Source organism: Branchiostoma floridae, unplaced genomic scaffold (genome assembly GCF_000003815.2).
Source record: "Branchiostoma floridae strain S238N-H82 unplaced genomic scaffold, Bfl_VNyyK Sc7u5tJ_1588, whole genome shotgun sequence".
NCBI classification, from domain to species: Eukaryota; Metazoa; Chordata; class Leptocardii; order Amphioxiformes; family Branchiostomatidae; genus Branchiostoma; species Branchiostoma floridae.
In genome coordinates, this window is record NW_023365781.1 from 61,420 (window position 1) to 78,399 (window position 16,980).

At 39.6% G+C, this 16,980-nt stretch overlaps 2 protein-coding genes across 3 annotated transcripts; one reads left to right on the forward strand and one right to left on the reverse strand.

Moving 5' to 3' along the window:
* The first annotated feature begins 74 nt into the window (after nucleotides 1-74).
* On the forward strand, nucleotides 75-16,950 carry LOC118408463 (tetraspanin-33-like). Of its 2 annotated transcripts, none has more exons than XM_035809280.1 (8): nucleotides 75-352; nucleotides 1,691-1,876; nucleotides 2,829-2,903; nucleotides 3,555-3,650; nucleotides 8,660-8,794; nucleotides 10,667-10,714; nucleotides 14,308-14,424; nucleotides 16,445-16,950. In XM_035809280.1, exons 1-8 carry the CDS (start codon nucleotides 227-229, stop codon nucleotides 16,517-16,519), a joined length of 858 nt encoding a protein of 285 aa, XP_035665173.1. In that variant the 5' UTR covers nucleotides 75-226; the 3' UTR covers nucleotides 16,520-16,950. The 2 variants fall into 2 exon arrangements, with proteins under 2 accessions (XP_035665173.1, XP_035665172.1); XM_035809279.1 differs by lacking the exon at nucleotides 16,445-16,950 and adding an exon at nucleotides 15,735-16,435 and having other exon boundaries at nucleotides 77-352.
* Nucleotides 11,189-14,181, reverse strand: LOC118408462 (protein slit-like). Its single transcript, XM_035809278.1, has one exon. It carries the CDS (start codon nucleotides 12,982-12,984, stop codon nucleotides 11,926-11,928), a length of 1,059 nt encoding a protein of 352 aa, XP_035665171.1. The 5' UTR covers nucleotides 12,985-14,181; the 3' UTR covers nucleotides 11,189-11,925.
* Nucleotides 16,951-16,980: the final 30 nt, after the last annotated feature.

A 16,980-nucleotide genomic window follows, 5' to 3' on the forward strand; every position in this document is an offset into this window, starting at 1 on the left:
ATGTATTTGAGTATGGCTAGTGAGACCGAAGATACTAGTAGATGACAACCTTTGACCCGGATATAGAAACCTATCTCGTAAGGCAAAAGAGGAAGTTATCACTCAGGGCGCCTGGGCGGGAGGAGTAAACATTGGTGCGTGCCGTTTGAAAGCAGCCATCGTGCGTGTGCTTCCTGGACACTTTCCACAGTAAAAATAGGATGTACTGTCAGAGGTAGTGTCGGGCATGGAGCTGGGCGGGAGGAGAGAGAGACAACAGCGGCAACAACTGCGTCATCGCCGTCAGAAACGCGTCACGGCCATCAGTCCGCTCGTCAAGTATTCTCTCTTCGTCTTCACCTTTTTCTTCTGGGTACGTATTTAAATTAACGTAATTAACTGTTCCTTGTTGACCCGACAATGTTCTAAGATTGACCATCTTTGAATACAGCTAGCGTTAGCCTTCACTCGAGTGTTATGGATGGATGTCAAGTACGTATACTCAGCCTGAGTAGTAGGTGCAGATAGAGGTTTAGAAAGTCAGATATCGCCAAGTAATTTTGCACCGCCCCCCTCCCCACGTGAGAATCTTTGTCGGATGCTCAATCATGATAATATTCTAACGTTATAACGTTAACAAAAAGTTACCGGTGCAATGCCCAAGTGGGCAGGGTGACCAGTCGGTATGCCGTGAGTTCGATACCAACAGCCGAGTCAATGATACCAAAAGAATTGAACATGCTGCTTTCTCTGCTTAGCACTCAGCATTTGGGAAAGAGACTACTAACGTACGTTACATGTTTAACTTTAAGTCGAACAGACACTTGAAGCTCAGATAACTACCAGTGGCCTCCTGCTGTAGTGATTGGACAAAGTTCTGTGGCCCAGGGCTTCAGACACAGAGATGGGCACTGCTTAATGCACCATTGGTGTAAATCACTAAATGGGAAGGACTTCATGATATATTGAAGAATTATAAATTCATAACAACTGGCAGAAATTGTCTGAAGCGTCGGTGTCAGGTACTATGAATTATTGAGGCTCGTTAAGTAACAACTTTAAAGTCGAGATTACGAATACTGTATTTTTTTAAATGTAACGTTACATTATAATATAAAGTTCAACCAAGAATAGATCTTCTAGAACACTACACACCTGTATCTGTATCTGTATCTATATAGCCGGTATAACCGCCCTTTGGCGTAACGCACCAGCTATGCAGGTACGCGACATGGCAGCAGCTGGTTAAATTACACTGAATGACCCGTCACACCTAGCTTTTTCACATCTATCTGCAAGCACTCTTTGAAACTAGGGGGCAGGTTGATGGTGATCCCATTAACAGAAGAAGGCAGTATATATGTTGACTGAATAATACAATCATTGTTGTCAAGACTCAAATAGAAATGTTTATTTTGGTTTATGCAATATTAGTGTATCTAATGTCTTCTTATTTCTCGGGTGGGTATGATGGATACAGCACTCAGTGCATTCCACATCACCATTGGTACGAACCATCCAGCGTGACAGTCGGATTACCCTTTGGCCGTCGGTCAATCCTACCTCAATTCGGGCTGGAAGCTTCAAGGGTTATACGCAACATACCATGTTGTATAATCATATTTTCAGCATTGAAGGTTTAGTTAAGCCTAAGGTCTCTGCCTCTCATACCTATAAGTATAATCTCACTAGTAACTGTACCTTCCCCCAGCTGATAGCAGGTGCCCTACTAGGGATCGGGATCTATGCACGTGTGGAGAAGGGACAGGTGAACGCCGTGGTGGATCTGCTGGCAGATCCAGCCATCGTGCTGATCGTGGTGGGATCCCTGGCCTGGATCCTGGGCTTCTTCGGCTGCGTGGGAGCACTGCGGGAGAACATATGTCTTCTGAAAACTGCAAGTCATGAATTTAAACATATAAACTAGCATATAAACTCTATATACATGTACTAAGCAGGGCTCGAAGTACCTTTTTCTGCATACCTGCACTGTTGCAGGTAACATTGAAAATTATCTGCACCTGACAAATTTTACCTGCACCACTCTGAATTTTGGAAGTATGGGCCATATGAAATTGTTCAGGAACCATTATTTTATACTTAATAGGTGATAACAGTCAATGCAGCTAATAACATTCAACATGCACCTACACCGGTACCAAAGCATATTATGTATTATATTATTATATTATATATACTATTAAACCCAGTACATGGACCAGTGCAGGTTAGGTGCAGGTAGACATCAGATATACCTGCACTGTACCTGCACTAACCTGCATATGCCGGTGGTATTTTGAGCCCTGACTGGATATGCAGATCCTCACTGTGCCTTCTTTCAATATTGTATGTATAGAAAAGAACATGAGTGTAGTTTGATCTATGTTATCAGCAAGTAGTCTGATTCAACATTCTGACTTTGTCTGACTTTGAACACTGTGTTTTCTTTTGATATTGCATATCCTAGAATCTACATCTACTGTAACAGTTACAGCATTTAGATTATTGCTACTATAGTTGTCTTGTACGACATATTTAAGTATATCATACATTGTCCCCATTGTATTTGTTGTGCATGACTTGACTTGGTTTGTACCCATGGTTGTGTGACTGTAAGACTAGTATAAAGAAAACAAACAACATTTTGTTTTCAGATTATTATCTTAACAAAAAAGTTCACACACGAAATTTGGAAATTTGATTTGTAGTTGATTAAACTGAGTGTATCTTCCTAGTTACTTTATCAATAATTATGTTGCATCATTATTGGATAGATATTAGAGCTTCTCTATTGACTAAAGTGATAAATGACCTACATCTACATGTGATTTTATATTTTTTCCCTACAGTACTGCTATGTTCTGCTGATCCTGTTTGTACTACAGTTGGTGGGAGCCATACTGGGATTTGTATTCTCTGATAAGGTACATTGTACTAGTTTAGGAAAAGAACTAACATATTTGCTAGATTGATTGCAAAATTGACTAAGTCTTGACTGTCAAAAACAAATTTGCAGTCAAACCCCAATGGAGAAGTCTACCAAAGCAATATTTTTCTGATCACAAAACTTAGAAGACTCACTGACATTATACAATTAAAAAATGTTTGCTTCTTTGTGGATGTAGTTGGGAACAACCGAGTAGCAACGGAAAAAGGGTTCTATAATAGTTTCTATAGAGATGGACAGAACAGGGTGATGAACTGTCACTGATGTAACCGTATCTAAGTACTACATGTATCTGCCCTCTGGATACCTAACACTTCTTCATTGATATGTACTGAATATTCACATGATCTCGTCTGCGCTCAATTTGTGATTAATTTTGTATCTATTCATCTTCATCTGAGAGGTGCCTCCCACATGTAATGCTAGTACCTACCTAGTCCCTAGTAGGTAGGTAGGTACTACACTGTAGCTAGTAGTACTGTACAATATTTAGCACTTTGACAAGGGGGTAAGCATCTAGAAGATAGTACAAATTTTTGTGTGGAAGCTTTGAGTGTAAAGCCTTCACTGTGAAAATTGCAAACATTTCTGGATTAACAGAAAAGTTCCTTTGTTCCATCAATTATAGGTGGAGGAACACATAGGAAACCTGGTGGAGACAGCCATTGAGAAGTACCGGGATGACATTGACCTTCAGAACCTTATCGACTGGACACAGAAGGAGGTAGGTCTGGATCAGACAGTTAACTTTAGCCTTTAAAGTTTTAACAGTTTAACTCTGCCCTGTTAAGAGGCTCTGTCTGTAAAAACCAAGCATAGGGTGGCCAAACTCAAAAAATCTATTTTCCTTAAATTTTGTGTGGTGGTAGGGCCTTGGTCCAAACCTACAAAAATGGCAAAGTTTTAGATCTGCGGTCACCGGTTGCCATGGCAACGGCCATTTTTCAAAATGGCGGATTTTCACCAAGGGAAGGCCTTGGTCGCGTCCAAAATAGGCCTCATTTGGACTCCTGTAGCCCCCGCAAATTAACAGATATTTTATTGATTCTCGGATATGTTATTACCCATATTCTAATTTAAAAAAGCATATATAGTGATGCTCAAAATGTTTTTGTAGTGAGGTGCAGCAGATGTTTAAAAATGATGTGTTTTCGTGAATTTCCAAAATTGACAAAAATCACTTTTTTGACCATTTTTATTGACCATTAGTTCATTTACAGGCAAATCAATTTGCTTGATTTTTGGCACAATTATAGTTTGAACCTTTGTATACATCATATGTAAAAAAAAGTTTGGGACTTTTACGTATCGGACCGTGGTGGCCCCGAGAGTAAACCAATATTTCCATTTCAAGAAAATCGTAACCATAGAATTATTCCTGGAAAAACAGTCATAGCTTACCAAAAATGAATCTCAGTTTCATTTTATGTAGCAGAGGAACTTACCTATCACTTATAAAAGCAGGGTTGTTCTAAATTTTTTTTTTATTGCCTTTAAAATGATTTTATTGAGTTTTTTTGGTCATTTTTAGACCAACAAATGTGTATTTTGCCCCAGCACCCTGGTATTGCAACCAAATGACCTGAAATTTGGTATAGGAATGTCTTGGACATGTACACACATGGGTTGATAACTGGTTTGCCATATAATAGAACAAAATGCTGAATTTTGTGACTTTTTTTGGCATTTTCGGCCCAAAAAGTACATTTTTGGCCCCTGTACCCTGGTTTTACAACCAAATGACCTGAAATTTGGTATAGGAATGCCCTGGACACATACGCACATCAATAACCAGTTCGGCATACTGTTCAACAAAATGCTTAATTTTGTGATTTTTGGTTTATTTTTTTCCCCAAAAAGTACATTTTTGGCTCCCCTACCCTGGTTTTACAACTGAATGACCTGGAATTCGGTATAGCAATGCCCTGAACATACATGTCATGTATGCACACATGGATTCAATAACATGTTTTGCATACAGTACAACAAAATGCTTTATTTTGAAATGTTTGCCATTCTTTTTTCCCAAAATCATTTTTTGCTCCTATTCCCTGGTTTTCCAAGTAAATAACCGGTAAAAATTTGGTATAGGAGCGCCTTGGAAATGGCTTTTATAACCCGTTTTTTCATACAAAACGCGTGCAACAAAACGCGTAATGTTGTAATTCTTGGTCATTGTTTTACCCAAAGTACATTTCTGACTCCTTTTTGTAATTTTTGGCGCCAAAAGTACATTTTTGGCCCATTAAACCCTGGCTTTACAACTAAATGACATGAAATTTGGTATAAAAATGCCGAAGACACATACGCACATAGAGCCAATAATAATTTTGGCATGATGATGGCTGTTTCTTCGTATCCGAAGATCAATGGTAGGCAGACAAGGTTGATTAGACGACCTGGCCTGCACGTGACTTTTTTTTAAGGTGAAGGAGGGGTGTGCACTCCCTTCTCCACCCTCTCCGAGTCTACTGGCGCACTAAGTCCTACAGGGACAGAACTGTTTGCCACGTAAGACGGCCCCAGCAGATGCAGGTTTATTATTTGGAGTTTCCGTCTCCTAGGAGGACTTCCGACCAAGGATGTAAGGGGTTCCTCCTACCCCCGATCGCGCAACTCGTGTGTCATTGAATCCATGTGCGCATACATGACATGTATGTTCAGGGCATTGCTTTACCGAATTCCAGGTCATTCAGTTGTAAAACCAGGGTAGGGGAGCCAAAAATGTACTTTTTGGGGAAAAAAATAAACCAAAAATCACAAAATTAAGCATTTTGTTGAACAGTATGCCGAACTGGTTATTGATGTGCGCATGTGTCCAGGGCATTCCTATACCAAATTTCAGGTCATTTGGTTGTAAAACCAGGGTACAGGGGCCAAAAATGTACTTTTTGGGCCGAAAATGCCAAAAAAAGTCACAAAATTCAGCATTTTGTTCTATTATATGGCAAACCAGTTATCAACCCATGTGTGTACATGTCCAAGACATTCCTATACCAAATTTCAGGTCATTTGGTTGCAATACCAGGGTGCTGGGGCAAAATACACATTTGTTGGTCTAAAAATGACCAAAAAAACTCAATAAAATCATTTTAAAGGCAATAAAAAAAAAATTTAGAACAACCCTGCTTTTATAAGTGATAGGTAAGTTCCTCTGCTACATAAAATGAAACTGAGATTCATTTTTGGTAAGCTATGACTGTTTTTCCAGGAATAATTCTATGGTTACGATTTTCTTGAAATGGAAATATTGGTTTACTCTCGGGGCCACCACGGTCCGATACGTAAAAGTCCCAAACTTTTTTTTACATATGATGTATACAAAGGTTCAAACTATAATTGTGCCAAAAATCAAGCAAATTGATTTGCCTGTAAATGAACTAATGGTCAATAAAAATGGTCAAAAAAGTGATTTTTGTCAATTTTGGAAATTCACGAAAACACATCATTTTTAAACATCTGCTGCACCTCACTACAAAAACATTTTGAGCATCACTATATATGCTTTTTTAAATTAGAATATGGGTAATAACATATCCGAGAATCAATAAAATATCTGTTAATTTGCGGGGGCTACAGGAGTCCAAATGAGGCCTATTTTGGACGCGACCAAGGCCTTCCCTTGGTGAAAATCCGCCATTTTGAAAAATGGCCGTTGCCATGGCAACCGGTGACCGCAGATCTAAAACTTTGCCATTTTTGTAGGTTTGGACCAAGGCCCTACCACCACACAAAATTTAAGGAAAATCGATTTTTTGAGTTTGGCCAACTTTTTCTGATTTTGCTTGGTTTTTACAGACATCAGCTCTTAAGATTTGGTCAATTTTCTGTACTGCTATCTGATGTACATGTAAGTCTTGTTCATGTCATCCCTATAGGCTGTGATAATGTTTGATACAGGTGTTCCAGACTGGGTGATAACTTGGGCTAGTAATCACATGGGCCTTTACTTGTAGCCGTAGAAAAATTCGACCCACCCTTTTTGTGTGTGGCTGCTGTGGAATTTATGTGGATGTTGGAATTGGAACATTTTGTTCAAGAACACCAAAGTTTATCAATTTCTGGTGCATTTTCTATTGAAATGTGTGATTTCTAGGGTGGGTATGACATAAATAGAATATATTACACAGTTTATTCCTCATTAACATCAGTCCCAGCCTCAGATGTTGTCAACCTCAAGGGTCATCACCCTCGGATAACCCTCTGGCCTTGGGTGATATGGAATTAATTATCATATATAGTTTCTTCAATTTAGCATTAGTCAAACTCTCATGAGCAAAATTTTCAACCTCACAGCATTTTGTTAGTCAATTTCCTACCTTCCTTGTGCCAATAATGAGGGTCTACTCTAGTCATGGACTGTGATGAGGGGGGATACAGACTTAGTCATGTTTGGGACTGCGTTCTTCCCACTGCAGTATCCATTAGCCAGTAGAACCATCCAGTATTGCTGCTATGAGGAAAGTTGTAATTTTAATGATATTAATTGAATAACATTAAGCGGAAAGACTACCACAACGTTGAAAGGTGACAAGCTTTTGTTGAGTGAAAAGTTGACTTTTATGACGACAGACTTCTTTCATTTATCTATATTCTCTTCTATTCTCTCTCCTGCTCTCTTTATCAAAGGACATCTATCATAACATTTATTCCTGTAAGTAACTTTTCTTCCCTGTCCGGTGATCAGATGCCACATTTTTGTTTGCTCTTGTTAAGTTCACTTACAAATTGATGGGTTTCTAAATTCGGTTCTGCCTTTGAGCTATGGTGTTTCTTGGTTAAACACTTGTACGTTTTTAGTAACAGCTCACATAATCTTATCTTTCTGATTTGAGACTGAGTGAGCAACTCCTTGAAAGAAAACATTGAAAGAAAGCATGACAACCCTGTCCCTAAAAATATAGCACATGCATCCAGTGTGTCAGTCAGACTATTTTGTTGAACCTAAGTATTGTCAAACCTGTCTATATCATATGTAGTAACTGCTAGAAGGAAAATGGTTAAAGGTGGCCACTATAAACAGGATTCATTTTGCTTGTAGGTCTGTTTGGAAAATGTTCTTTGAGTACCACCAAAAAGTAGTCACAATGACAATGGCCAGGTGGTACCAAATTCGGCATGACCTTCAGCCATGTTTTTTGTTCAGGGTCAGAAGGCTGCCAAACCTCAAAATCACGGGAGAGTTGAGCATATTTTTTACCTAAAAATCTACTGTTATTTTCAACTAATTCTAGGATTGAGATTAGTATTGGCTGTGTTGCTGTCAATAATGTCATTTATGTCATACCTGTGACGTGAAAACGTTCGATACGGGTGTTCCAGACCAGGCAATAACTTCCGTATCACACAGGTTCGAAAGGCGTATCACGCAGGCTCCATTCGAATAAATCAAACTGTTTCAAGCGGGCCGAGTGCAGCGCCATCGAAAGTTCGAATACCTGATTCAGACGTTGGAACATTACTGTTGCAACACTTTTTGTTCGAGGGCACCAAATTTGTTCAACTTCTGGCGCATTTTGCATCAAAACATGGGTTTTCTCAGGTGGGTATGACATAAATAAAATACAACACGGTGTATTTCGCATCACCCTAGGTCCCAGCCCTCCCGCGGGTCGGATCACCCTCTGGCCTTCGGGCGATCCGACCTGCGACCTCGTGTGATACGGAATACACCGTGTTGTATTCTATATATATAACCAATTTAAAAAAAAATGTCTGCCTTGTGGTGTCCAGTTCCAGTGCTGTGGAGGGAAGGATGGTTTTAAAGACTGGCATCAGCACAACCGGTACTTCAACTGTTCCGAGGAGAACCTGAGTCGGGAGAGGTGTGGGGTTCCCTACTCCTGCTGCAGACCTGAGGGGGAGGAGGTCAGGCCTTTAACCACTCTACAATGTTATCACTAGTGTAGTATATAGGGGGCCCCCTACGCTGTGATTTGTATCCCCTACTCTGTGATATGGCCCCTTATGCTGTTTTGCTAGCGTAGGGAGGATTCCTGTATTTTATAAGAAATGTAAAAATGTTTGGCTTCATTTCATTACATGTGGCCTTCAAAATATAGGAAATAGTCTGTATTGGGGTTATAGATTTAGACAATTTAAGGCAGATATTCCCAGACCGCCACTTTTGTTACCTGCCCTGTAATGCATTACCATTATGGGACCAAAAATAACAAGTTGCCATTTTTTGGCTATGGTTAAAACAGGTCCCACATAAATCACCCTCACACTCAGGGTTGACAATCGCGGCAAAGCCTAACGATATCACCCCTGACAACTCAGCCACAGAATTCGGTTATTAGGGGCGTGGCTTCTTACCAACTGTCATCCCATCGGAGAGATGGCTTTTTGTTGTCGAAAGCTTGGAAAGGCGCCATATAAGGCGACTCATTAATATTCAAGAGCAAGATAATAGTACCGGCAAAACGTTTCACAGTACTTTCAGCGTCCATACGTCTTTATTCAGGTACCAAATTTAACAGTTGTCGGTTCTGTGGGTAAACTATATACCAACCTAGCATATGAAAAAAAAAAATTACCGTCCTGCAAAGATAAACAGATCTTTGTGCACGCCGTGCCGTACCATGCATACGCTGTTTGTTCGAAACTTGCAATCCAGTTGCTGATTGGCCTGCGACAAATCAGGCAAGCTCATTAATATTCATAAGCAAGGCACCCCTAATACCCGAATTCTGTGGCTGAGTTGTCGGGTGATATCGTTAGGCTTTGCCGCGATTGTCAACCCTGAGTGTGAGGGTGACATAAACTAATTATTCTGATTCTGCTGGATTTACATTGTGATCAATACATGATTTACTCATTTATGGAAGAATGTATATACTCAACAAGTTATGAGGTGAAGTTTTATTTTAATTTACTATTGATAATGATGATGACAAGTGTCTTCATTATACAGGAATCTGTATATTTTAATTCCATAATTCAATATATTTAAAGATAAGCTGATCACTTTACACCTTGATAAGATACAGTGATTACCTCTAGATCCTAACAATTGGAATTTAATTGCATCTATCACTCTTTTTCAGTTCCACTAGACTTGAGTGTACTACCAGAACACTCAATACTCTACTTTAACATGAAACTGGAATTCCTTGAGACACTGAAACATGTATATATATCAGAATATACATGGTAAACCATGGTAGGAAAGTAAATGGCCTCCCTGACTTCTGTCTAATGACATCTATTGTAACTGAACATTTATTTAGTAAATGAGGCCACGTTGATTTGATTATATGGATGACATCCGCGCTCGCACTAATTTTCGGCCATTTCCAAAAAAAAAAAAAAGTTTTCGACCACACAATAAATTGTGCAAAGCAGCTGTTAAATGAGCACAAATATTCCGTAGATTGAAAAAAAAAGTATCAGAAAACAGATAACTAATGCCATATATAGAATGCCAAAATGAATCTAAAGTCAAAGAATAAGATGTGAAAAGACGGAAAGAAAAAAAATCTATTGTTGGTTGGGGGAGGTACCAGTACAGAAAATTCAGGTCCAGTGGATCATGGTATACCATACTATGTGTGCTTAGTCCTATGTTCAACCTTCCTGGCCACTTTGATTTCATACTTTAGGCAACTTTTTTTTTTTGGCCAAACTTTTTTTTTATTCGCTCGCTCGCATCAGTTTTGGAGATCCCGGAGGATGTCATCCATATAATCAAATCAACATGGCCTGATCTAGAAACAAATCAAAATTTTACCTTTTCAGGTTGTGATCAACACCATGTGTGGCTACGACTTTGCTCCAGATGCTACGGTAGGTCGAATGGATTTGCAAAGTCACATTTGCTAGTTAATCACATGGAGAATGTTCTAAACACAAAATAATGTATATTTAACATTGAGCATTATAGAAGCTACCAGTACAGTAGGGCTCTGTACCTAAATGCAGGGTTATATAGGTACAGGACAGATCTAGATTATGTAGAAACAGGGATGTGTACCTAAACATACAAGTCATGTAACATCAGGACTGGTAAAGGACAGGTGCAAAGGTTTAGGAACAGGTCCAGACCTGAATAATTGTACCTAGGGCTGCGTACCTGAACGTAACATCAGGTACAGAGGTTTAGGTACAGGTTTTGGACCTGTACCTGTGCCTGAAGAATTTGACAGCGACGAAGAAGGTAAGTAAGTATGTACCAGTACCAGAGCGCCAGCAGCTCTAGTCGTATCATTGCTTGTTAATGACCTTTACTATCAGGGTTGGACAAGTCCATTAGCCCAATTATCCCGGGCAAGTGAATGTGCTGATTGGGCAAGTGTATGTCCTACCCCACTTGTCTGATCAGGCAAGTAAGATTTTTGCATGAGTAAGATTTTGACGTACTACTTATACAATTATCCTACCCAAAGAGTCGAACGGCGCTTGTTGTATAACTTTTCACAGTCATGTCATCAAGAATGATCAACACAGAAAAAGAGAGCCAAGAGTAAAAGACTTCCATTGCTTGAGGTAAAAGTACATGAAAAATGTTATGTAGATTTTGGGCAAATGAAAAGTTGGCTCGGACAAGTAGGTTTGTTGATATTACATTGTATGTAGTTGCGCAATAGGACAAGTGAGTTTTAGAAAACTTGTCCACCCCCAACTATGTGCGCTCATGGTTGCATTTTTAAATACTTCCATTTCGGATAACACCATAGTGTTGCACAGACATTCAGCAAACACCATATTAATGTATGATGAACACATATACATTGTAAAAGCTTAAGCACAAGTCATAAATGAAACAAACACAATACACATTCTTACATTAACTGTTCAAAGCCTTAATCTGTTATAATTATCAGAGTGTGAAGAACTGGAGTCTGCAAGAAAATTTGCAAGACTACTTTGAATTCTGTTTTGAATCTTATCATCTTACTATTGGCAATGTACGCGTGTTCTGATCTCATGCTCAACTTGTTGTCCATGGTTAGAACCTCCTGGGACAGGTCCGTGCTGTTTTCTGTGGGCTGAACAAGTTAACGCAAGGGGATGTTGTTGACATTAAGATCCTGCCGATTGCAGCACAGATTTGTCTTTTTCATGAGTCGTACAAGGCAGGCAATGCAAGCTAAAACTGCACAAATTTCAATCCCGAAAATAATGATATAAAGAATTGTATGTTTTTCCCTTTTTGGGCTCTTTGTCTCTGTTGATTCCGTGGGATATGTAACGTTGTATGCACTGGTCTGGTCATTAGCACTTGTTGGGATCTTTGCTGAACTTTTGTTCTGATAGGACTCTGTTGCGTTCACTTTCTTCCACAATTCGGCTTGTGTTGAATGGTTGATGAGGAAAGTGCCATTTTCTATGGTTGGAAGTTCGGTCTTGGCTGTCTGGGTCGGTCCACAGCCCAATAGCTGGGTGGGCACAGTGAACAAATGTCGCTGATACAGTTGACTCGGACTCTTGCAGTCAAAACCTCCGTTCAGAACAAGAAAACAAGCAGAACATGACAAACAGCAGGTCTGTCGATTGCTCCATTTACATGCTTCTAAACATGTGACTTTGTCGATCAGCCAGGAAAGCTCACAGTCACAGCGAAACGGGTTGTCGTTGATTATTATGCTGGTCACCTGTGGCCATCCTAGCACGTATTGAGAGAATGATGCAAGCTTGTTTAGACTCAGATTTATGTTACTCAGCTTTGGCAGATATGCAATGACGGTGTTGAGTTGGACGTACTGCAGTCGGTTTCCTTGTAGAGAGAGAATTTGCAAAGCTGGCAAAGTCCGCAGAGACATCCAGGACACAGTTTCGATGGAATTATAGCTCAGGTCTAACAAGTACAGATATGGTAGTGGCGGAAAGGACGAGACGTTCTTGATGTTATTGTGAGCAAGATCGAGTCGATAAGTGCTGGATGGTATCTCCCCAGGCCATGTCACAAGTCCCAGTCTGTTACAGTAGACTGATGTACGTGTACGCTCAGCAAACGTAAGATGTCTCTTTTCGACTACACATTGAGTTGGTAGACTACTACATGCTAAGATCCAAGATGCAAAGGCAACGAGTAACAAGAAGTCACTTACAGTCATTATGCCAGGACAGAAATCTGGTTGTCACCTGGGACCTACATGTATATGCTGGTCTGCTTTTCTCGTGCACTGTCTCCTGTAGTGGAGGGATAGGTGTGTGCCACACAGCCGCTCTAGACCTCACCGTCAGTATCACTGCAGTGTTACCGCTGGGGGGAAGATTTGTCTGAGTGCAATGATTCCTTTTATCCCTACAACCAAATTTGATAACCTGATTACATAAAAACATTGGCTATACCAGACACCTCTTCTTTGAAATCTGGAAATCTTTCAATCTGGAAATATATGCAGGAGGATTGGAAGAGATTAGCCACGAGGGAAATGAAAAACTGCAAAAAAGCCCTTAAGGACTCCATGTCAATTGAGCAGAACTAGAAGCTTTGAAAAATAGAAAAGAGGGTGATGATTTACATAATTTATGTAAGAAGGCTGTGAAGAAAACAGAAAAGAGAGGAGGAGTTACCGCCAAAAACGTGTGCAGCCGATAAATTGGAACAAGCTGCGAGCAAGAGAAAAGCACATGAGAAGGAAGGATAATGATAGAGGAGAGATGGAAGGAAAGCACATTCAGGACCATGAACCGACAGACTGAAACAATTCCAAGATACAACCATTACATATGTACACAATTTACAACTTTTAAAAGAAAATTAATCTTAAAGAGTTCTAAAAAGTAAAACGCCATTTGAAGACTAGCTTTCTGATTACATTCAGTGAAAGTAGGATACTGCTGGGGCATTTGTTTTGTAACCAACCTTGCATAGCCAATTAGGAACATTGTGACAGTCAAAAAGATAAGGATGAATGGCAAGGTACATTGTACCACATACAATTGTCGTGCAATTAAGTTCTTCTTTGTATAGTTATCATATCTTTTAAATTGGAAGATTGGACTTTAATTTCAACTTAAAATGATTGTGTATGCATGCATGCTTGAAAGTGATTAAAAAGAAATATTTAAGAAGGTAACGCTAGTTCACCTTTATCCACTGGGTAACCTTTATCAGTTGTTTTCAAAAATGGTATTTAATGATCTATCAAGTAGGCAGAAGGTGCAATATTTTGAAAATAACAGTTACTGCTAATAGTTTGAAAATATTGCAGTTTGAAACCACCGCCCGTCATTTGACTTGATATCTATTAACACCCTGTTTTTAAAATCAACAGATATAGGTTATTACCCATCGGATAAATGTGAATTAGTGTTATGTGTAATATGTAGAGTGTGTAATGAGTTTTGCCATATTGTACATGTACCAGTTCTGTGTATGCAGCAATGTAAATTAAATTAAACTATCTAACACTGTTGGTTGTCCCCCATAGCCAACTGAGGCCATAGATAGGATCTACATCCGCAGCTGTATCTTTGCTGTGGCAGACTGGGCCAGGGAGAACCTGTTTCTGTTAGGAGGGATCGCTATGGGCCTGGCTATTCCACAGGTAGGGCATTCTGTGTTTTCAGAGGGATAGTGCTATGGGTCTGTGTTCAACTTCTTCAATGTTTGAAGGTGGAGCCCGTTGCCCTCATTATACAGCCTTTTGTCTTCCCAACGGAAGTCAGGTACCCTATTTTTTACACCTGGGTCGAGTGAAGAAAGTCGTGTTAAGTGCTTTTCCTGTATATAAGGACACAGCATGCCAGCAATATCTACTCTCTTGTATAAGCCTTTTCACTCAGCATTTTAATACCCCAAAATGTAAGGCCTAAGAAAATGTTATGAGTTAAGGAAAAAAAGCTGGTCTTCCACTGGTTGTAACCCAAGTTACATACACACAGACTGGCCAGGGTGTATGTTGAGAGACACAATGTTGGAAATGTATGGCTTGGAAATGTAAAAAAGAACTATTATGATGTAAAGACATAATTATCTTCTCAAGTATCTCAGCCAACAGCTGATCTTCCACTGATTTATGACTAAAAGCGCATACATGTAGTACACTCCTAACACTTAGTTTTATTTGTACCAGGGAAATATCACCACACACACACACACATGCACACACTCTTCCCTGCAGTACATTGAGCTTTGAACCATATAGTTTAATATCCCATTCTAAGGACTGCAAGCCTTAGTTAACAACATGTACTGACAGCATATGACCCAGAACTCTCTTTCCTGAAAAGCAGTGTCCTTAAACATTGTTCTTTTTTCTCTGCATGCTTAGTTAACTTAAAAGAACTTCATAGCAAGTTGACATATAATGTCATAGATACTAAATGAACAAAATTTTATACTATGTTCCTATAACTAATCCAAATAGCCCTTCTCCATTAGTGTGGTGCATGTTTAAATCACTGCATGATGTACATCTTGCCAAGACTTAAGCCCCTGTCACACATACTAGCCAACCATGAACTCCCACCTTAAACCATGGTTGGGAGCAAGTCATGAGCAAGGTCGCCTGTCGTTGGGCAAGCTCGAAGTGCAGTTGAGAGTTGGTTTGCAAGTTTGCTATCTTTAAAGTTGTCTGCACCAGTCAACTATGAAATTTGAAAATCAAAATTGAGAAAGTCATGTTTATCTATTCTTGCATGCAATCAGAAATTAAAGCAAACTGGAGCTAGAATAGTACAGATTCCATGCTACTCCTAACCCCTAGGCTACTCCTAACCCGTTGCTGGCCTTGGTAGTGACCATGGTCAGGAGTACAGTCGTGGGAAGGTCCTGAATGTGTGATAGGGGCTTAAGACTGAGTTAACAGCCTGCCTGCCTGTAGTGGATTAACCCCAGCACCTCTCTACCACCCAGCTGGTAGGCATCCTCCTGTCCAGGGTCTTCATCAACCAGATACAGGATGAAAGGGAACTGGCCAATCAGGAGGCCCGGTTGTAAGGACATGGGATGATAGGGTGCTGGCCAATCAACAGTCTCCTTACTGACAAGTCATGGTCACCAAGTACTCTAACTGTCATGGTAGTTTACATGCATGATTTGTATACTAGGATAAATTTCATCATAGATTTTGCTAATAAGGAGAGTTAAGCAATAATAAGCGCAGCTAACAAAAGCTAAATTCTCACACTTAATTAATATACAGAGGGATACACTGTCATGTTGTTCAGAGGAGTGTTGTGAAGGAAAGTCTATATTGTGAAACATCATTATATATCCCAAAGCTACAAATGTCAAGCCCTCATGTAGTGTTATGTTCTATGCATAAGGATTTACTTTGTTTAAACATACAGATAGAAGGCATACTTTACATTTTATAGGCTTTTATATATCCAAAATGTATATCGATGTATGTCAAATGAAAATGACTGTTTCTATAATTATCTGACCATTGATAAAACCAAATGTGCCTTTCAGTAAAAATAGATAACTATTAAGTAAATGTTTTGACAACCACACATTTTGATAGAAGTAATTGAGACTGAAGAGTGTCATGTTGCGGCCTTACATATGATATGATAATTGCATCATTGCAAATAAATGTGCCGTACAATTTATCCCCCTAGCTTCTGGGCATTGTGCTGTCTCGGCTACTGGTCAACCAGATCATGGTGGAACAGGGCTTCCAAAATGGATTCTGATTCAGTCAAAGTTGCCCAAGAACATCGATCACTCAGGGGGTCGGTAAAATCTGGTCTATGTGGACAGGTGGTCATTATAGACAGGGTTCTTAATGCTTTTGTCAATGCAGAAAATTATCTAAGGGTCTACCAAAAAGTGGTCACATTGGGTAGGTGGTCCTTATGTAGAGGTGGTCATCTGTACTGGTTTGATTGTACTCACAGGAGTTGGGTACAGAGTAAAGTTTTTGGCAATGCCTCAGGGGCAGAGCCATATTATCTGTAATGATAATGGCTATGACTATTGCCAGCTTCTGTAAAAATTACTACTTGTTCCTAAGATGCCCTACACAGTATTGCTGCTTGCTTCTTACATTCCCTATCGTTGAAGAGATTCATCAGTCACGTATGTTAACAGTTAATAGAATTTTTCATCAATCAGTGACTAGTTTGACAGGAAAATACACATACCTCCAAATTTT